This window comes from Histoplasma capsulatum (assembly GCF_000150115.1).
Source record: "Histoplasma capsulatum G186AR genomic scaffold supercont2.1, whole genome shotgun sequence".
NCBI lineage: Eukaryota > Fungi > Ascomycota > Eurotiomycetes > Onygenales > Ajellomycetaceae > Histoplasma > Histoplasma capsulatum.
The window spans coordinates 2,159,628-2,180,568 of record NW_025544801.1 but is presented as its reverse complement, the minus strand read 5'-3'; the positions used below and the strand labels follow the sequence as shown (position 1 = coordinate 2,180,568).

Below are 20,941 nucleotides of genomic sequence, written 5' to 3'. Positions count from 1 at the left end.
CTCTACTGCGAGGTATTAAATATCTTGTGGGATGCAACACCGGCCAGCAGAAGGATTCTGATGAGAGGTCAAGAGAGTCTCGATTGTGGGAGAAAGAGTACGAAAGATTGATTGAAGTGGGGGAGAATGATTCAACAAGAACCTGAGATATAGAAAATGGATATGAATATAGGCAAGAAATGTCTATCTCTGAATCTAGAGGTGAATCAGATCAAATGAATGATACTAGTATCTACATCTTGATGAGAATGATGATGGAACACATGGAAAAGCAGGACCAAATGATGAAAAGGCTCATACAAAAACTGAGTGGAAACGCTGATTCTGTATCAATATGGGATTGAAAGGATATTGTCAAGCAAAGGTATGATTTGATGAATCTACTGACCACTAGTATGTAAGTCACTGCCGCTGCCGCTGCTGTCGCTGCCATTGCTATTTCCTTCATCTACCGCAAGAACCTCTCCAAGAACCACCATAATGTCTGTGAGAATCACTATAAATATCATCATCAGAACCACCACGAGATGACCAGGATGAGATGCACTGTCAAGAATACTCTTGTCTTCCTCACTAACTGCCGCCACTACTAGTAAGCAGCGCCCATCAGCAGGGGCCTACGGTACAGAAGGGCAGATTGATATGAAGAATAGAATGATAGATTCATTGATATAATGGATTTGATTTGATTGATTGATTTGATTTTGTAACTTTATGTATAATAGGATCTCTAGATAGATAGTATGTGCATAACACTAGTCTCAGGGTATGTGCCAAAGCTTCGGAAGCCATTGTGGACTGCTATGTAGTGCACTCCAAGAGAAATGCTGTGAAGAACCTTGAATTAGGGTTAGTCATGTGATGTCCTGACACCGGCATAAATTACCTTTTATGGGTAGCTTGACAAGGAGGAATTTTATCCGGCAAAGTTACCTCAATATTTTTTTTTGTAAGTGCAGAGGAGTGAGCGTCAAATTATATTTTTGATGGCCCGCTACCAAAACTCATGTGAATGCCTGGAACCAGATTCATATCATAGAAACCCAGCAATTGCACCAATGCGTTCATGAACTTTGACCAAGCGCCCTCCTTGTCTCCCGGCACCCGCGTTCTCGCGTTCGTTCCCTCAAAGCCATGCCACGGAAAGCAATCGATTCCAGGATCACCTCCTTGATTCGAAATGGCATACAAGAGAAGAAAAGAAGCTTCTTCGTAGTCGTTGGTGACCGTGCGAAAGATGTTATCGTCCATCTCCATCATATAATGTCAAGCGTCGACGTCAAACAGAATAAGTCGGTGCTATGGGCTTACAAGAAGGATCTGCTTGGGTTTACTAGCCACCGGAAGAAGCGCGAGGCAAAGATCAAGAAAGAAATCAAAAGAGGAATTCGAGATCCAAACACTGAGGACCCTTTCGAGTTGTTTGTAACCCTTCAGCAAATTCGCTATGTGTACTACAAGGAAACAGACAAAATTTTGGGAAACACATATGGAATGTGTGTACTGCAGGACTTTGAAGCGCTTACACCAAACCTACTGGCGAAGACTATTGAAACCGTTGAAGGTGGGGGACTTGTCATACTGCTGTTGAAGGGAATGAAGAGCTTAAAACAGCTGTACACTCTATCAATGGATGTCCATTCCAGATACCGGACGGAGGCCCACGGTGACGTGGTGGCACGTTTTAATGAGCGCTTTATCCTTTCACTTGGCAGCTGCAAATCTTGCTTGGTAATAGATGATGAGCTTAATGTTCTACCAATTTCTGGTGGCAAATACGTTGAGCCGTTACCCCCAGCTGAGCCTGGCAATGAGTCCACTGACTCGACAAAAAAGGAACTAAAGGAGATTAAGGATAAGTTGGCAGATACACAACCTATTGGGTCGTTGGTTACTCTAGCGAAGACGGTAGACCAGGCGAAAGCTCTTCTCACATTTGTTGACGCCATAGCAGAAAAGACTCTGCGGAGCACTGTCGCCCTGACTGCTGCTCGTGGCCGCGGAAAATCTGCTGCACTTGGTGTTGCCATTGCCGCGGCCATCGCATATGGTTATAGCAATATATTCATTACCTCTCCTAGCCCGGAGAATTTGAAAACTTTGTTTGAATTTGTCTTCAAGGGTTTTGATGCACTGGGATATATGGATCATGTCGATTATACAATCCTGCAATCTACGAACCCGGATTTCAACAAAGCCATCGTGCGGGTTAATGTCCACCGGCAACACAGACAAACAATCCAATATATCCAGCCCCAAGATGCTTATGCACTGGGACAAGCGGAACTTTTGGTAATTGATGAGGCAGCTGCCATCCCTTTACCCATGGTGCGAAAGTTAATGGGTCCGTATTTGGTATTTATGGCCTCCACCATCAACGGATATGAAGGCACAGGCAGATCCCTATCTTTGAAATTAATCCAACAGCTTCGAGAGCAATCGAGAGGCGGTGCTAAGAGTGCAGATGATACCGACATCGTTGACAGGGCGGCGGGAAAGTCTGCAAAACATGGAGAAAATTTTTTCTCGGGAGGCCGGTCACTGCGGGAAATTACTCTTTCGGAACCGATCCGATATGCCCCTGGGGATTTCGTAGAAAAGTGGTTGAATAAACTCCTCTGCCTTGATGCTACCCTCCCTAAGTCCAAAGTGAATACTCAAGGATGCCCTCACCCATCTCAGTGCGAGCTTCTTCACGTTAACCGTGATGTTTTGTTCTCGTTCCATCCGCTTCCCGAAAAGCTTTTGCAGCAGATGATGGCCCTGTACGTCGCGAGCCATTATAAAAATTCGCCAAATGACCTTCAACTCATGAGCGACGCGCCAGCGCATCAGCTATTCGTTCTGGTACCGCCAACTGATCCTAACAAAGTTCCAGAGCCACTTTGTGTCATCCAGGTGGCTTTGGAAGGTCGGATAAGCAAGGAGAGCGTTTTGCATGGTCTTAGCCGTGGACAACGCGCTGGGGGAGACTTAATACCCTGGCTTGTCAGTCAGCAGTTTCAAGACGAGGAGTTTGCGGGACTTTCAGGAGCGAGAATTGTGCGAATAGCCACGAATCCAGATTATCTGGGCATGGGATACGGCTCGCGTGCCCTCGAGCTCCTTACCGATTTCTTCGAAGGCAAGTTTGCGAACCTGTCGGAGGAAGATAATTATCCATCCGACGAATTGGTTAGAGTAACAGACGAAGAACTGGCAAATTCAAGCCTCCTGGATGATAATATTCGTATTCGAGATATACATTCTATGCCACCTCTCTTTGCGAGGCTTAATGAACGGCGTCCCGATGCTCTCGACTATCTCGGTGTTAGCTATGGTCTCACCCCCCCGCTTCTAAAGTTTTGGAAACGATCCCGCTTTATTCCAGTGTATCTGCGACAAACCCCCAACGAACTGACTGGTGAGCATTCTTGTGTCATGCTCCGCACTCTAGCAACAGGGAGTAACGACACAAGCTGGCTTGGAGCTTATGCACGGGACTTCCACAAACGTTTCCTTTCCCTATTATCATACCAATTCCGCGATTTCCCATCCATATTATCACTCAGCATCAGTGAATCTGCCAACGCTGTTTCAAAGTCCGACCCATCCTTCAAACCCTCCACTCTAACAAAAGCAGACTTGGACAAAGCGTTTTCCCCCTTTGATCTAAAGCGCCTGGATAGCTACGCAAATAATCTCCTCGATTACCATGTTATCCTCGACATGGTGCCCACGATCGCAGGCTTCTATTTCTCCGGATGCCTTGGCGTGAATCTATCCGGAATACAACAGTCGATTCTGCTAGCTATTGGTTTGCAGCGAAAATCCTTTGACGATGCCGAGAAGGAACTTACACTAGCCGCTTCACAGCTGATGGCCATGTTTATCAAGATTGCACGAAAAGTCTCTGCCCATTTTAGGACTCTCGTTGAATGTGCTGTGGTTGAGACATTACCCGTTGCAAAGGTTGGCGTTTCTCCTAATGATGCCACTGGAGTGCACGATGATGAGGTTATCGATGATCGATTCCGACCGTTGGATGTCGGGCTTGAAGAGGAGCTAAGGGAAGGTGGACAAGAGGTCAACAGGGAACTGAAGGAAAAGCAACGGGCCCTCATCGACGCATTACCACTCGACCAGTAAGTTGCAACTATGTTTCTTTCCTATCATCTTCCCCATAACAAGAAAACAATCCCCCCCCCCCCCCCCCCCTCTAGCCGCGTTCTCGCTTTTCTGTCTCAAAATCAACGTATCCTATCCTGTTAGTGTGAACCATATATGTCTAACTCGCTTTTCTTTTCAAATGATCCAGGTACGAAATTGCAAACGGAGCCGCCGCCTGGGAAGACGCAGAGAAGCAAGTACGCTCCTCGTTCAGCAAAAACGGTAATGTCCCCACAGTGAGCGTCAAGTCATCGAAGCCCGTGAAGCGCAAGGCTGGTGAGTCGGCTAGAGAGATTTACGATCGGGAAATCGAAAATAGAAGGGAGAAGAAGATCAAGAAGGGCACGGAGGGTAGGAAGAAGTGAGATGAAAGATATGGGATTTCTTCTACCTCTTTCCCCTTTTTCCTTCCTGCTTTTTGGCCAAGTTCCCAATTGCAAATTTAGATATACATACATATATATATTATTTTTGCGAAACGGCGGAATTTCTTTTGTTCGGATTGGGGAAAAATGAGAGACGCGATTTTATGCCTTTTTCTTCCATTGTTCACTTATTGTCGACATGTATTAATGCATATAGTTAGCATCTTTCTCACGTAGGATGATCCTTCATCTTGGTTTAACAAAAATTTCGTCACCACACAACAGTGCTCTTCTCGAATCCCCGTCGCTAGATCTTCTTATGATGGTTTACTATTAAATGTAAACTTTTCTTTTAACCTTTCCACCAGCTAGCTGTCTCCACTTTTGCAACAACGTTCTGAGAGATGTTTTAAATGACAGTAAATGCCGTGATAGAGAATATGCTGCAAGAGCTCATCAATTGGCTGCAGAGAATACTTGCTAATGGTAAGGTGGAGAACTGAATACAAACAAGATAGGGAATAAAAAAGGGTGCAGCAAAGGATAAGTCTCAACTAATCAAACATTTGAAAAAGAACAAGGGTGAGTTGGGTAATATGGGAACAGTCAAAAAAGGCGACACAAAAAAAGAGTTGGATGAACAAAGGTACACAACTCTGTGATGCAATGTTTAAGATTATATCACAGCTCACTGTGGCCAGTGTGCTCTTCCTTAACAGGTTTCTGCTCTGGCTCCTCTCTAGATTCTTTCTTCTGTTCTTTCTCAGCTCCCTCCTCAGGCCCTCCCTTTTCCTCCTCATCAGGTACAATACCCTCTGGCAGCTTCCTTTTGGTCCCTTCACCCATACGAATAGCATCAATCCATGCCTCAAGTTTGGCAACGCTCCAGTCGCCATCGTCCCCAGCATCATACCGTCGCCACCAACCTCGTTTGACATTAACAGCGATGACATCAATGTCGATGTCACGTGTGAGATCCAGCTTAGTCTTTAACATATCAACATCCTTCAAACTACTTGGCACGGTGTAGAACGGAAACAGGTGTGATTTTCTCAAAGAGTGTTTCTGGGAAATTTCAGCAAGGCTGCCAAGCGCCTGGAGTACTGTCGCTGAAGGAACGGAGTCAGTCGATAGATCCTCAGGCACTCCCACAAGTGCGAGGACACAAGTTCCAGTTTTCGGAGCGAGACAAGACTCTCTCAGCATTGAGTCGCTGAATATACTGGGTATAGGACGGGGTTTGGGTGATGTAGAAGATGAATCTTTAGAACTGGATTCGGGAGATTCGGTGGCTGTGGATGAAGCAGTGGCATCGCTATCAGAGGGCGTGGAAGTGGAGGTGGTGGCCTTGCCAGCTTTCGTGGTCTGTTTGGATTTTGCCTGCGCGGGCTCTGGATTAGGCTCCGCTACTTGGTTGAAGAATTCGAACATGGGGTTTCTTTTCATCTCTCCATCGTAGATTATAGCTTCCTTGCTTCCACCGGGAAGCAGTGCAAGTGTAGGGAATTTGGTGATACCGAACATTTCCACAGCTGCAGTCTCTTTGCTACGAATTTGGGCCACGCTGATAGACCCATGATAGTCTATAGCCAACGATCGGAGAAGTGCACTAGTAGTGCCTTTCTCCGTGAATAGGATAGCCTTTGCAGTGTCATTGGCTTCCTTCAGCCAACTATCGAGTTCTTTGTCTTTAATTCGTCTGACATGATTTGGTATCCTGTCAACTACGAAGTCAACTATGGCTTTCGCTGTTCTGGCGCCTTGGTAATCCTCGACTAGTGGTTTTCCTGGGTGCTTCGATGGCGTTATCACTTTAAGTGTAGGAAAGCCTTTGACTCCCATCCTGCCACAGAATGGTTTGTTCGAATCGTCATCGCAATTAACAGCAGCAACTTTAGCTAGTCCTTGAAGACTCTTGGCCGCTTTTTCGTATGCTGGCTTCAGGTTCTGGCAATGTCCACACCATGGAGCGTAGAATCTGGAATACGCGTACACGTAATAAGATACAAGCTCAGGGTAACGTCAGGGAGGTGGGAATCTTACTCTACGATCTTGAGGATTGGTCAATTCAATTGCATTCACTTCTGATGCTCTCGGAAAACTTACTGAAACATGGTTTGACTTCGCGATCAGGTTGTCATAATTGTTCTCATCCACTTGAAGAACTGGAGAGTTTTTGGTATAGAAGCCGCCAACGCTTGCCGGCAACGCCTCTAGGAATGCTGCAACCAGCAGGATGGCGGAGCTCTTTCTAAACATGGTGGGAGCTCAACTCAATCAGCGCCAAAAGCAGGACACAGTGAGTAGGTAGTTTAAAGGGGCAGTGTTCATAAACGCAATGATACAAAAAAACTCATTACCAAGGAATACAGGGAGGGAAGAGAGCTGGAAACTGAAAAGCTCTTTGTTCTGCACTACTAGTACGTCGTCTTGATCAAGGTATCCTTCCAAGTCGACAATCTGTCCAGTTTGCCCCATTGGGCAGCCTTATCTTATCACCACGTGAGGTTCTGCTGACTAAATTTCTGTTTTGGCAAAGGAAGTAGATGACGCCATGCAATATATGGCGTCCTATATACACCTCTCTAGTCGTGATATCAGCATTGAGGAGAGGGCGTGTCGATGCCAGTACCTATTGTTGCTTATGGTTTAAGTTTACAAAGCATCAGGCCGACCAAATGCGGCTCCTCACCAAAACTGTTCCTCGGGGGTTTGAAATAACCTCGTTGCCTCAAGATATCTTTCTAATGATCCTCAGTTATCTATGTTACATAGATGTTATCTATTGCCGTCGCGTCTCAAGATCCTGGAATGCCGCGTTCGGTAATCCCTTCAATCTATATACATTTTTGAAGTGGACTTTTCCATTCGCTCGGGAGGTCCGTAGATATCATCAAGAGAAACTCTTGGATAATGAGCATGGAATCCCACCGCACGACAACCATTGGCGCGAGTTATTTGACAATATCTCAGCCAGGTATTTCCATCTTCATGTCGGCAGGCCTCAATCCATTGAGAGATACAAAATCTGGCCTAACTACACTCAAAATATTCGCACAGGTTCAAGGTTGTTTCCGGTACCGCCCTGGGAAGCCCATAGTAGCATTCAATGTCAAAGCCTGATCGGGTTTTTGACGATTGTTTTTGGACTTACGAGGGTGGCTTAATTGCATTTGTCTCCTACGACGATATGTGCATCCTCTTGCTGGACCTGGAAACAAGCAAAACTTTTCCAGTGCCTTTTGACATAGTCCACAGAGTGATACGGAGAATACGTCTTCAGCATCGATTACTTGTCATCGAATGGGCCGAGGCTGATGCATTCCATTGGTTGAATTCCCTGGATAGTGTCCATCGTCATTTCGCTTCATCATTCGATATTTCTGCTGTATCCCCAAGTGTTGGGTGGGACGTTACCTTTCGGAACGAGTGGAGGATCATGTTCCTTGGGCACCCCTTGAGCGATCGGGATAGATTCTATTCCTCACATAATGAAACTCATTACGTTGTATATACTTGGCAACCCAACCGGAGTTTATACACTGCCGACGAGGATGCACCTATCGAATCCTTGTTTGTATGGAACATATCAGAACCATCGGATTACAAACCGTCAGCAGATCCTTCAAGCCTTCACAAACCCAGTTCCTCATGCCCCTTTATAGTGGCGAAGTTTAACTTTAGAGACTTGGATTTTTACTCTGTTCGACAACGCGGAGCACCCAAAATGATAAGGTTGGACATCAATAGTGAAACTAATGTACTGGACATCACGGAATGTACAGGTCCTGGTTGCGAAATAGATCCTATCAATACGTCTTCCTGCCCATCTGCCCAAATCACCAGCATCCCTTTCCTCAGCTATGGTCCAAGCTGGCGAAGGGCCCTCGAATTTCCCATTCCTCCATACCGTGGCAATACGAGCATGTACAATCGCCCCTTCCTCCGAGGATCCTATCTTTGGCCCGCAACTATTTCCGAAGCCATTGATGAAGAGGCGCAAGTTTTTTTTAGTCTGCAAACTTCCATCTCGAACCGCGAAGATTGCAAGAGTACCCAACACCTACAGGTCAAAATCCAGGCACCACACTCGGATAACAGATATTCCGTACTTGAGCCCCGCTTATTACACGAGATTGCTTTCAAGGGGTTTATTCAGGGAGATGAGCGGATTATCATTGGGGAAAATGATATGCAGGAACTTGTTATCTTACGCTTCGATCGATGAGAGTTTTGCCCCGCTGGCACGATTATCAATCTTATAGCTGGCCTATCAATAACACCAAAATTTACGTATATGATCACACCTCCAATTTTGTCGGTTTCTCCACAATACGGCATCCGGCATCGGTTGGACTCGACGGTGTCTCGAATGGCTAAATAGATATGAATAAATAGTCGCCCATGTGTGTAACATCCAACTTGGACACCATCCTTTAATGTGACTTTTTAATCCTGACCACGGGCATCCGGTTTCTGGAGACTTGGTTTGAAGCCTTCATGGAAGAGGCTACATTTTAAAGCGATGGGCGTGGCGGGTTTATTTGATATCAGACCGTGGCTCCTTCCATTTTCCTTAGAAACTATTGCTACCAGAAGAATGCCTAGACAATAAAGTAAGCGTAGCGGATCTTGATTTGGGAAAGTAAGCTTCCATGACCTTTCCGATAACTATGAAGCTGAATTGCGAGTCCTTAACTTGAGCAAACATGTTGTGTGGCTCCCCCGAAATTTCTGACATATCCTAGCAATCACAATCTTCTATATGTTAATATTTATCCAGTTTATTCAATTTTCATCTCAGATGGATATGGTATGGCGTTTTGGAAAGATTGGCTACCTCCGCATTCTGGTTTAAAGTGCATGCATGTATGGTAAGCGAACAGCAGATGAATATGTTGATCGGCAAATAACTTTGGCGAATAGGAGGCAAGGAGTGTCATGGGGGATCATTTGGGTATGCGTATGGGCCGAGGAAAATATGATGTATTTATTTATATAGGACCCGGAATTTAAACTATCTGGGAAGCGAGATGACAATACATATATTAGGAGACGATGAAAAGTAATAACAGAGTTGATTTTACAAGTTTTCAACAAAGGATTTCTAAATACCAGCAGTACTGTGGCGGTGTGTTGATGGAAAAGAAAAAGAAATCTACATATTAAGAAGGGACCAAGAAAGCCCTGGCATTTCTTGTTGTCCTTTCTCTATTTTCGTGTCCAATCCAATCCATTCTCGACCCCCCGAGTTGCGTCGATCTGCTTTTTTACATATCCTCACTGGCAGTGGCACCGGTGATAATTTCAACCAGTTCACCGGTAATAGCGGCTTGACGCTGTCGGTTGTAGAGAATCTGGAACCTGTTGTCGGTGAAAAACAAGAAGGCGGTTAGGGAAAGAGTTGAGAATTGAGCAAATAAAGGTATCAAATCAAATAGTAAGGATTATGCTTCCAACTTACTTTTGAATCATGTCCCCAGCGTTCTTGGATGCGTTCTGTAGTGTCCAAGTGAAGTTAGATTTGGCGAACTTTACAAGCAGGGAATAAACGCAAAAGATGGGATAAAAGTGTCAACACGTACGTCCATAGCATTGCGGCGAGCCTAAATAGTTGCACAAGTTAGTAGATTGCGATCATTCAGCGGACGAATCAGGGAGTTCACTCATTTACTTACAGAGATCTCGCATGCATGACCTTCGGCAAGAGCCCAGTACAAGCTGTTTGCAAGAGCATACTCCCTGAGATTGGCGAGAACTTCATTTTCAACCTCGAAAGCCGAGAGGTTTGCTGCATTAGAAGTTAGTAAAGGAAAACTATTTTCAATTTTCCATTTTCAATTCTGTGTTTTCCTGTGGCGTGGGCTTACGGGATTGGGTAATAGCCTCTTCCGAGTAGGCTTCGACAACAACGGGCTCGTAGGACTGAGCATTGACAAATTTGTTGTAGATTATCTTAACGCTGGCATAGTCGGTTGGCAGCTGGGTGATCTGGTCCGCAATGGCCTGAGCTTCAGCGAAAGTTGGGATATCCTTCCCGACATTGGCGAAGCTCAAAATCAGGTTTTTTTCGTTGGTCCTACTGAGCTGGGCCTTGGCCTTCTCGCCGAGAACAACAACATCGGCATCAGGCTGTTCGATCACCATCCTTCTTGTAGCTTTGCTCAAGCCGGAGTGGATGCCTCCGCACAGACCCTTATCCGAACTGGCCACGACAAATAGGGTCTTCTTGCCCTCCAGCGATTTGGTTTCCGCGTTCTCGAATACGGCATTGGATGTTTGGCCGTATGCCCGCGAATCAGTCATGGCTCTCTGGGCTTTGTTAAGACGGGTGGAAGCAACAATCTTCATGGTTTTAGTGATTTTTTCGATGTTCTTGATGGACTTCAACCGGCCTTCAATTTCACGGAGTGTCGCGAAATTTGCGGCATTGGCAGGGGCGGCTCTCCTGTATGAAAGTACAGTGTCAGTCAGTAGTCCCGCATCATCTCAGTGTCAATATGCGATTCCGTGATATCCATACTCCAATATCTATGACATTGGTCGAGTCAATTGGGAGGATGGGGGGTGGAGCGTGGGCAAAAATAATCTTACCGTGCAAGAAATGCACTGCCAGCCTGGATAGCTGGACGAGCGTTTCGAGAGAGCATTGCGGGAATAGGAAGTAGTCAGGACAGGTTGGAGTCCTGGCAATCGAGGATAGATATAGACGATGTTGGGTGCAACACTTGAGCAGACGCCGGGACAGAGATGTGCATACACGACCGGTCCGTCCTGTGTGTCTGGTGGGTGAACTGCCCAAATTGGAGCATCGGAAGGAGGAAGCCACTAGGATTAAAGAAGACTAGTGCGAGCTTGGCCTGAAGCATATCGTCAGCCAATCATCACACAACGCCCTCAGCCTCTTAAACTTCATCTGTCCTCCAGATTCTCGCCTCTTTTTGTCTTTTTCTCTGTTTTATCGCGTTGTTTCAGCTTCGAAAACGCCCTCGAGACTCACCACTCTCTCTTTCCCCCGCCTCCTCTGTCCTTGCAGACCAGCCATCCCTCTCACTTCACCATTGCTCGCCCCTTAGCCTCCGTGTTCGGGGCCTTTTCCCTCCACGGTCATCTACGTGTCTCTTTTTTGCCCTCGAATTTCTCTCGCACACGCATCTGTTTGACTCGCAAACAGACCTCATACGCGGCTCAGCTGCGGGTCATGAACTCCTCAGATGATGATGTGCCCCTTGTTGGCAAGCGGAAATCTAACGGACACTCCAAGCGTAAGTTTTCTCTCGTGCACAGAGTGCTCTTGCCTTCAGACATGGTGCCATTTTGTTGCCAAATTTTCTTATTTCACTTTTGAAGCAACCGCATACTATCAAATTACATCATTGCTATGCGCCAGCTCGTGTTTTTCCGGGGCTTGAACTGATGGCATAGCTGTTCAGCAACATTTGCGCTCTCAGATGAGCTGATTTCGAAGTCCACTGATCCGTCTGTTAGCGCATCCCCGAAGGCGAATGGATACGCAAACCCGGGATTGACCATTCGCCATGGGCCAGTCGACTCCCAGGATGCCGAGATGCATGATGCCGAAATGAATGGGGCAGGCCTAAGCAAGCGAAAATCAAGAGGAAGCGATGTGGTCCGGAAGTCGTATGCGGAACCTGAGAGCAGTGAGGAGGATAAGCCATTGGTACGCCATGTTTTTTTTAGCACACCACTGTTCTCACGACTACCCAACCCCCTTCAAAAACTGCGTCGGAAGTTTTATGTCTTATAAGCAACTCAACGGCTGACTTTCCGTTAGAGCAAGCGCCGCCGCGTCTCAGCGCAGCAGAAAATGGATGACTCCGACCCTGACGACGCCCCTATCATATCTAAGCTGGCTAAAGGGAAAGCAAAAGCAGTCACCGTATCACAGTCTGCCACGGATGGTTCCCTTGGGAAAGATCTAATAGCGGAGAAGAGTAGGATAGAAGAGCGGGCCGGGAAGGAAGCGAAAGCTATTCGCAAACAAGAAAGCGCTGAAACTGCAGCAAAGAAAAAGACTCCAGCCAAGGCAGCTACTACGGACAAACGTGGAAAGGGCAGGAAAGCTCTTGTAAATGGCATTAAGATATCGGAGTCCAGCGATGAAGATATTCCGCTGGCCCGAAAAGTGCCTGCCAAGAAGCCATCAAAAGCTGTAAAAGCTGAGCCTGCAGATACAAAGAAAATGAAAGCCAAGGCTGCAGTGAAAAATGAGTCGAGCGAAGAACTCGAGGGGGAAGATGCCGAGGAGGAATATCGCTGGTGGGAAGATCCCGCCAAAGGCGATGGCACTATCAAATGGACAACTTTGGAACATAATGGTGTCATATTCCCTCCTCCATACGAGCCACTCCCTAAACATGTCAAGATGAAATACGACGGCATTCCAATCACACTCGCCCCCGAAGCTGAAGAAGTTGCTGGATTTTTCGGCTCCATGCTTAACTCCACCCACAATGTTGAGAACCCTACATTCCAGAAAAACTTCTTCACTGACTTCACTGCCTATATTAAGAATTCTGGTGGTGCAAAGGACCCGAATGGAAACCCAGTAGCCATCAAGTCATTTGATAAGTGTGATTTTAAACCAATCTTCGAGTACTATGAGGCAGCACGTTTGGAGAAAAAGAGCCTCCCGTCTGCGGAGAAGAAACGACTCAAGGCCGAAAAAGATGAACTTGAAGCTCCATACATGTATTGTATGTGGGACGGAAGGAAGCAGAAAGTTGGCAATTTCCGCGTTGAGCCTCCCGCTCTATTTCGCGGCCGTGGCGAACATCCAAAAACTGGTAAAGTGAAGACTAGGGTCATGCCAGAGCAAATCACTATCAACATTGGCAAAGAGGCCAAAGTCCCGGTACCTCCTCCCGGTCACAAATGGAAGGAAGTTAAACACGATCAGGAAGGGACTTGGTTAGCTATGTGGCAGGAAAATATCAACGGCAACTACAAATATGTCATGCTTGCTGCTAATTCAGATATCAAAGGACTGAGTGATTACAAGAAGTTTGAAAAGGCTAGGGAACTCAAGGTACGCTTATCGAAAATCCTTTTCTTGATTCGGCATTTTGCCTCCTACTAACACCTATTTAGAAACACATTGATCGGATCCGTAAAGATTACAAGAAAGGCCTGAAACACGAACTTATGTCGGAGCGGCAGAAAGCCACTGCCGTCTACCTTATTGATCAGTTCGCTCTTCGTGCTGGAAACGAAAAAGGCGAAGACGAGGCCGACACAGTTGGATGCTGCTCGCTTAAATACGAGCATGTCACCCTTAAGCCTCCAAATACGGTTATCTTCGACTTTTTGGGTAAAGATAGCATTCGGTTCTATGACGAGGTGGAAGTGGACCCGCAGGTCTTCAAAAACCTCAAGATCTTTAAGAAGCCGCCCAAGAGGGAAGGCGATGAAATATTTGACCGCCTCACCGTAAGACTCCAGTCTTCATTCTTCTTATGGGTCTCTTTATGGTCTGTTTGAATTGACTTATTTTCCAGACTTCTGCTCTCAACAAACATCTTTCCAATTATATGCAAGGTCTGACTGCCAAGGTCTTCCGTACATACAACGCGTCTTATACTATGGCTACACTTCTAAAAGATCTGAAGTCAACGGGCACCATCGCAGAAAAAATTAAGGATTATAATGATGCTAACAGAAAGGTTGCCATTCTTTGTAACCACAAGCGCACTGTCACTGCGAGCCATGCGAGCCAGATGGAAAAGCTGGGTGATAGAGTATGTTAATTACACCGCCTGAAATGAAATCTTCCCGCCTTGCTAATGCTAGATAGATTAAAGGATTAAGGTACCAAGAATGGCGCGTTAAGCAGATGATGTTAGACCTCGACCCAAAGATAAAGAAGAAAAAAGGGTCTGCCTTCTTTGAACTCGACGAAAGCTTAGACCATGAATGGATCAAGGAGCATCAAGCCTACCTCGTCGAAGAGCAGCGGCAAAAAATCAAGAAGAAGTTTGAGAAGGATAACCAGAAGCGCGTTGCTGAAGGCGAAAGGGAGATGAAAGCAAAGGAGCTTGAGGAACGCCTGGAAGCTGCGAAAGAATTGGAAGCGAAGTTCAAAAGAGAGAACAAGACTAAGAAGGTGGAAGCTGAAGGCAAAGGAATCACCATCGAAAAATTGGAAAATCAACTCCTTAAGCTCTCGCAACGCATAGAAAATATGTCTCTCCAAGCAGAGGATAAAGAGAATAACAAGGAAGTGGCTCTGGGTACTTCAAAAATTGTAAGTTTCTCCCCGCCTCACATGCCAGGATTGAATGCTCACGTTTCAAATATAGAATTACATCGACCCCCGTCTCACCGTGGTGTTTTCGAAAAAGTTCAATGTTCCCATAGAAAAATTCTTCTCAAAGACCTTGCGTGAAAAATTCGATTGGGCAATTAAGTCGGTAGATGAGGATTGGGAGTTTTAGCATAGAAAATGTTTTCCTCTGCCCGCTTTCTACATTATATACTTTGTTGTGATTTTCTCGTTTTCCTCTCTCTATCCCCCCAACTCGTACCCCCCTTCCGGCGAATTTAGAGCAGTGTCATTGTAGACTTTTCGTTCCTCTTCTCTAAGCAGTTGGAAAATGAAAAATAATGTGATGCTTCAAAATCGTTACATTGACATTATTTTTTGCTCCTTCTTGTTCTACTTGGCCCCTTACTTCTCATTTTGGTAAAAGACTTCCATACATATACCTAGATACATACATCTCATACTAACTTTGTAGCCCTGAAAGAGTCATATCACTTTTTCAAAAAAAAAAAAAAAAAAAAAAAAAAAATTTGGGTTCTTTAGGAGAGAGTTTTTTAGCCTCAGAAAACTTACCTTAAACTTTTCTCCCTCTTTTACAATATTCGTTCGTTCACTCTCCGGGTTCCTTATTCAGAAACCAAACAAAATGCTGTGAAGGGATGCAGCATACAAAGAAAGATCTCTCCACCATCGACCGTCATATCTTTTGCCAACCAACTATCCTCAACCGTCAATATACATACACAACCTGTAAACTATTCTCGTGGAAGAGAAAACACCTCTCCTATCTCTCCAGCCCAATGAGAGAGACTGGCTGTTCACTAGGCTCAACCAGTCACCCCTTACGCCTGTGAGGCCAACATCTTCAAATGAAAGATTAAGTCATCAAAACGGTGATGCAACTACTGAAATTTTGGGCCCTTCTGTTGTCTAGATCTTGGTAGGCGTGGCACTGTGTTGGGTGAAGCTTTTGAAGTGTTTTAAGTAGTAACAAATTACCTTTTTTTTTTTTTAAATTTATTTACCAAAACACCACGACAGAGCTGTTTGGGCGGTGTGCCAGGAGACTGGAGCCTTATTGCCTAAGTACACCCGACAAACTACCTACGCTTCTACGCTTGTCCGCTAGGCTGGTTATATATCCAAACACCGGTGCGTGGAAGCTAATTCTTTCATCTTTGCTGGTAGTGTTGTCGTGTCATTGTGTGGTGGAGCCTCCTGAGTCCCTGTAACAAAATCCATGTACTGTAGTAGATGTATGTACATACTAGTTTATGAGGTAGCAACAGCTTGAAAAAAGATAGCAAAAAGATGTTAATTCTACACTATTCACTTGAATAGTGAAGTGTGGTTGCGTGCTCTCATCAAGGACGGTGACACGTCTCCAAGCCCACCAGAGTTTCTAAAGTAAAGCTCAATTTACTCGGACTTTGTGCCAGCCTTGGAACACTTCCCAAGTCCCGATCAGGAATCAAAATACACATATTGCGATCAAGATTGGAATAACAGCCGGAGAAAGATATAAAATAGAATAAAGCTTGTATGTCGTATGCAATATATACAAGATGAGGTTGTTGTTGGTAGTACGCATAAAAAATCAGCAAAAGTGCCGAGAAAATGGAAATACAAAAAAGTCGACAGTACGCTCAGAAATGCCCCAGAGATATTTATTCCAATTATAATATTGTAAAGGCAGGATGCTTCAGCAAAAGAAGGAGAGAAAAGAAAGTGGAAAAAAAAAGAAAAATGAGAATTAAAATGCAACCTCCACTATTCGGTATGAACGGTAGAGGTTAGAATTAAGAGAATAAACGAAAGGGTGTTCGAGGGGCCTCCCAAACCAAAAGAAAAGGATGCAAAACACAAACAAAAATTAAAATTAAAAAGATAAAACAACAAAAAGGTTTGTTATGACTTCATTGTTTGCCGAGCTGTAAATAGAGTTATAGGTGGGTCGGGTTACAGTGTGTTCAAACCTGACCCTCACAATAACCAGGTTATATGTGGAGGTGCAGTCACTCAGTCATCAATGTCACTGTATATAACCTGGTTATTGCTGGTGTGTGTTCAATTTCATGTTCATACATACAGAATATTTGTATTTAGTAAGAGAAATACTATTAAATTCAGATACATGTGATTTTGTATATAGAAAGTTATATAATCACTAGCTAAATGATCTGCTTGACTTCATCTCTACTAAAGAGCTACTGATTTCAGACACTGTATAGAAGTGCAAGTCAACTATCTGAGTATCATACACAGTTCATACAACTAGATCTAACTCTATAATAATAATATATATACATCTATAATAATAATGAAGAAATGGAGATCAAAGAGAGAGAATAGAACAGAATAGAACAGAAAAATAAAAGCTTTATATATACTCTATTCAATAAGAATGAGATTATTCTGTGTATTAGACTGAGTATTATAATTTACATCATCTGCTGCTGATATTTGTAGCTGTGATGACTGTCTATTATAAAAATTATTATATATATCAGACTGATCTACAGAGCTATGAAGAAAGTAGCATACTGCATGATCATATCATTTGCAGTTGATACATACTTCTTCAAAGTAACTGTATATATGATGACACAATGAAAACAGTTTAAGCTCAGAGAATATATAATACTGCATACAGTCTGTGACAAGAGTTCTATCACAGAATTGAATCAGAATGGCATTGATGTATAATAAACAATGGAACAATACTTAATCAGCTCTGATATATATACAGATGTATAATATATCAAAGTCAGAGACAGTAAGCAGAGCACAGAATTGAGAACTATGATAAAATATACTCAGCTGAGAATTACTGATATATATTATATTATACTCTGATCATTTCTGTTATTCATTTTGATATTCAGCAGCTGAATGATATAAGTCAATCAATTTAATCTAAGTCAGATTCCACTGAGCAACAACAGAATCATATAGAATGAGAATTCTTATATTATAATCAGCTTTCTATACTATACAGTAGAGAAGCAGAGAAATACTCATATTATTCACAGAAAAAGAAGAAGAGAAGAACACTGTTGAAGAATAGAAGAAAGCTGATTTTCTTTTTTATGAAAAAAAAAAATCAAAAATCTTCTCTGACTATATACACAAGTCTCTGTCAGTGTTTTTCTTTTTTGATATGATGAAATAAACATTCCATACAGTATACAGAGTGGGAAAAAGACAGAATAAACAGTAAATGAGTGATTTTGATGAATTTCAACAAGAGAATGATGAATTCTAATGCAAAAAAAATTATATATATCAGTGAATAATAATAAAAGAGCTGAAGAGAGAAAGAGAAAAGAAGTTGAGAGAGAAGATAGAGAAAGAGAGGATTTTATAATCAATTTATTATTGTTGTTGTTGTGAATGAAAGAGAAAAGTGGAAATATCTTATATACAAAAGAGAAAAGAAAGAAAGAGAGAATATTCACTTTTATGAATTCTGCTGAGACAGTCTGTGTGTATAAATAAATAAATATTTAAGATTAAAAGATATATAATATAGTTAATATACACAGATTATCTTTTTGCTCTTCTGAGAAAGACAGAGAGTTTATTCAGATTTATTCTTAATTGTATATACATTAACTCAAACTTCTCCACAATCTCTAGAACAGATCTTGATTTCATTATACAGTGATGATTGAGTATTTTATTAATGATTATCTTTCACTGAAAAAAGAACATACACTCACTATTCTTTTTTCTTCAGCTAGACTCATATAATGACTTCAGATACTATACAGAGAACTGTTCATTCAACCTCTGTTTTCATTTTTTTCAGAGATTATTGACTGATTGAATCATACAGAAGAGCTGATATATTCAAATATTATTCTCAGTTAATAATACTATAGCAGAAGTGATGACAGCAGTAGCAGCAGTTGATAAAGAGAAGAATAAAGATACAGATACAGAGATGAAGGAAATCTTAACAGTATCTTTCTATATACAGACAGAAACAGAGACAGACTGAAAGATTCAGAATTCAGTTGTTATTGTATCAATTTCATACTGAATTCTATCAATCTTCTTTTTTATTTATACATCTCTGATCTTTATCTGATCCATCATCATATTAATCTATCTTCATACAGTGCTCAGACTCTTGAAAATCTGTGGCACTGATCATTGAAGTATTATCTTCTGTGAAGAAATGAAAACTGACTCTGCAGTCTATACAGTATCTGCAAACTGCTTATACTCTGTATACTAAAACACTGAATTAATCCACAGTGAATGAGTTGAAAATTCTCTCTGAAGAAGAGCAGAGTTCTGTAGTATTACTGTATAAAGATAATCTAACAGCTGTAAAAATCTCTGAGCTGCAAGATTATCTGAATCAAATAAACTTTCACTATCAAGCAGCTTCAGACTCATATCAGAGATCTCAGAAGAAGTGATATGAGAGAATCTGTTCTCAGAATGAAATCAGATAAGTTATTTATTTACTTATAATCAGAGAGATTTCTTTAACAGCTCTGATGAAGTGACTGTAGCTTATGAAAGATAGTAATTATTTAGCAAGCTAGAATTGAACTCTGTAATTCTTTATATAAACTTCTGATTGATCTGACTGAGATAGCAGCTGATTAAAAAGTTATTATTTCATCACTCAGCTCTGTAGATGCTGCTCTTATTCATCTCATTAAACTCTGTCTTCTGTGCATCTATAAATCATTCAGTATAAGTCTTCTTTATTATCTCTGATATATCTGCATATATAAAAAGTTTATTTATTCATTTAAAATGAGTTCTGTAGAAGATCTGCTTATACAGATTTTCATTTTTGAGTAAGTAAATATTATATCAGAGCTGATGATAGTGGAACTGAGACAGAGGCTCTTATACAATATTTTATCTATAGAATAGATAGAATGCAATTTGTGATATTGAACAAAGAATATAATTCTTATACTGTATGACAGTTGAATATTCAAGTCTGTTGTTCTAATTTATTTTATTATTATTTATAATCTGAATAAGAAATCAGTAGAATATTGATTTCTTATTTAACAGCTCAATTGTAAACAGATCAGTCAACTGCATCTTTTATCTAAACTGCTCTCTCAGTAGTATATAGTGATTTATAAAAAAGTCAGCTGCTATATGAAGAAGAGGCTCAACTGTATGTCTTTCATTCTTCTGTCATCTCTCTCAGCACTGATGTATAAAGTTCATTATATTCAACTCAGTATAGCTGTTTATCAGAGTGTCTGTATCTCTGTTCACAAACTCTGTATATCTCTATATATACTTTATAGATCTGTGAGTCTTTAATATACTATTCAAAATCTGATCAACTGAGTGAGAATAAGAGTTCTTCTATCTACTTTACTATATACAATACAGATTAATAAGAGCTGCTTGATACTGTTTGATCAGATTCTCTTCTATTGTCTGCACAATTTCTTCTTTCTCAGTATTTATACACTTTCTTTTGAGATGATCTTCTCTGAATGAATGATTGAGAACTCTTTCACTAAAGAATCAGATTGTCTTCTGCTCAGAGATAATCTGATTATCTGAAAACTTCTTTTTATTATATTATTTCTATCATACAGATAGTGAAAATTGAGTAGCAGTGAGAAGTTAGTCTATCAAATTTCATTTCTCTTTATACACAGAAATAAAGAAGAAATAGAAATAAAATAAATCTATATATTATCATTTATTCATTCTACTTCTCTGTATATATTATTTGTATATTCTTTAGTCTGCTTTGTCTGCTGATTCTCAGTGTATTCTCTCTCTATACTGTCATCTCTATAATAAGATTATATTATAGCTGCTTCTGTGCAGCAGCTGCTTCAACAACAGTATCAGCAGCAGAGATTATTATCAGTCTTTCTCACTTATACAGAGATGCAAGAATTTCAAAATAGATGAGTAAGAATAAGAATAGTTAAGAATAGAAATCAATACAAGAGCAGAGAGAGAAGAATACAGTAGTGGGATGATAATTATTAAATACACATTCAGAGAGGGGCTGATACAGTCATCATACATAATATTACAGAAAAGTTACCACTTTTATATGATCAAAGAAGGTAGCTCACCATACAGAACATGTATGGGTTATTCGGGGGCCTTGGCTGAACACCATAGGAACACATGT

At 42.1% G+C, this 20,941-nt stretch overlaps 5 protein-coding genes across 5 annotated transcripts; 3 read left to right on the top strand and 2 right to left on the bottom strand.

Moving 5' to 3' along the window:
• Nucleotides 1-1,134: 1,134 nt before the first annotated feature.
• HCBG_00703 (killer toxin resistant protein) lies at nt 1,135-4,514 on the top strand (the record flags this gene model as incomplete). The annotated part of the gene is made up of 2 exons (XM_045427753.1): nt 1,135-4,124; nt 4,298-4,514. 2 exons carry the CDS (start codon nt 1,135-1,137, stop codon nt 4,512-4,514), a joined length of 3,207 nt encoding a protein of 1,068 aa, XP_045291728.1.
• A 431-nt stretch (nt 4,515-4,945) lies between these two features.
• Nucleotides 4,946-6,773, bottom strand: HCBG_00702 (thioredoxin; the record flags this gene model as incomplete). The annotated part of the gene is made up of 2 exons (XM_045427752.1): nt 4,946-6,524; nt 6,621-6,773. 2 exons carry the CDS (start codon nt 6,771-6,773, stop codon nt 5,196-5,198), a joined length of 1,482 nt encoding a protein of 493 aa, XP_045291727.1.
• An 850-nt stretch (nt 6,774-7,623) lies between these two features.
• HCBG_00701 (F-box domain-containing protein) lies at nt 7,624-8,742 on the top strand (the record flags this gene model as incomplete). The annotated part of the gene is made up of 1 exon (XM_045427751.1): nt 7,624-8,742. The coding sequence occupies one exon, from the start codon at nt 7,624-7,626 to the stop codon at nt 8,740-8,742; it is 1,119 nt and encodes a 372-aa protein (XP_045291726.1).
• A 738-nt stretch (nt 8,743-9,480) lies between these two features.
• On the bottom strand, nt 9,481-11,271 carry HCBG_00700 (ATP synthase subunit gamma; the record flags this gene model as incomplete). Its single annotated transcript, XM_045427750.1, has 6 exons — nt 9,481-9,878; nt 9,979-10,013; nt 10,100-10,120; nt 10,193-10,305; nt 10,385-10,962; nt 11,109-11,271. 6 exons carry the CDS (start codon nt 11,162-11,164, stop codon nt 9,785-9,787), a joined length of 897 nt encoding a protein of 298 aa, XP_045291725.1.
• A 444-nt stretch (nt 11,272-11,715) lies between these two features.
• On the top strand, nt 11,716-15,168 carry HCBG_00699 (topoisomerase I; the record flags this gene model as incomplete). The annotated part of the gene is made up of 7 exons (XM_045427749.1): nt 11,716-11,779; nt 11,948-12,195; nt 12,310-13,563; nt 13,626-13,964; nt 14,033-14,272; nt 14,329-14,778; nt 14,834-15,168. The coding sequence occupies 7 exons, from the start codon at nt 11,716-11,718 to the stop codon at nt 14,966-14,968; spliced, it is 2,730 nt and encodes a 909-aa protein (XP_045291724.1).
• Nucleotides 15,169-20,941: the final 5,773 nt, after the last annotated feature.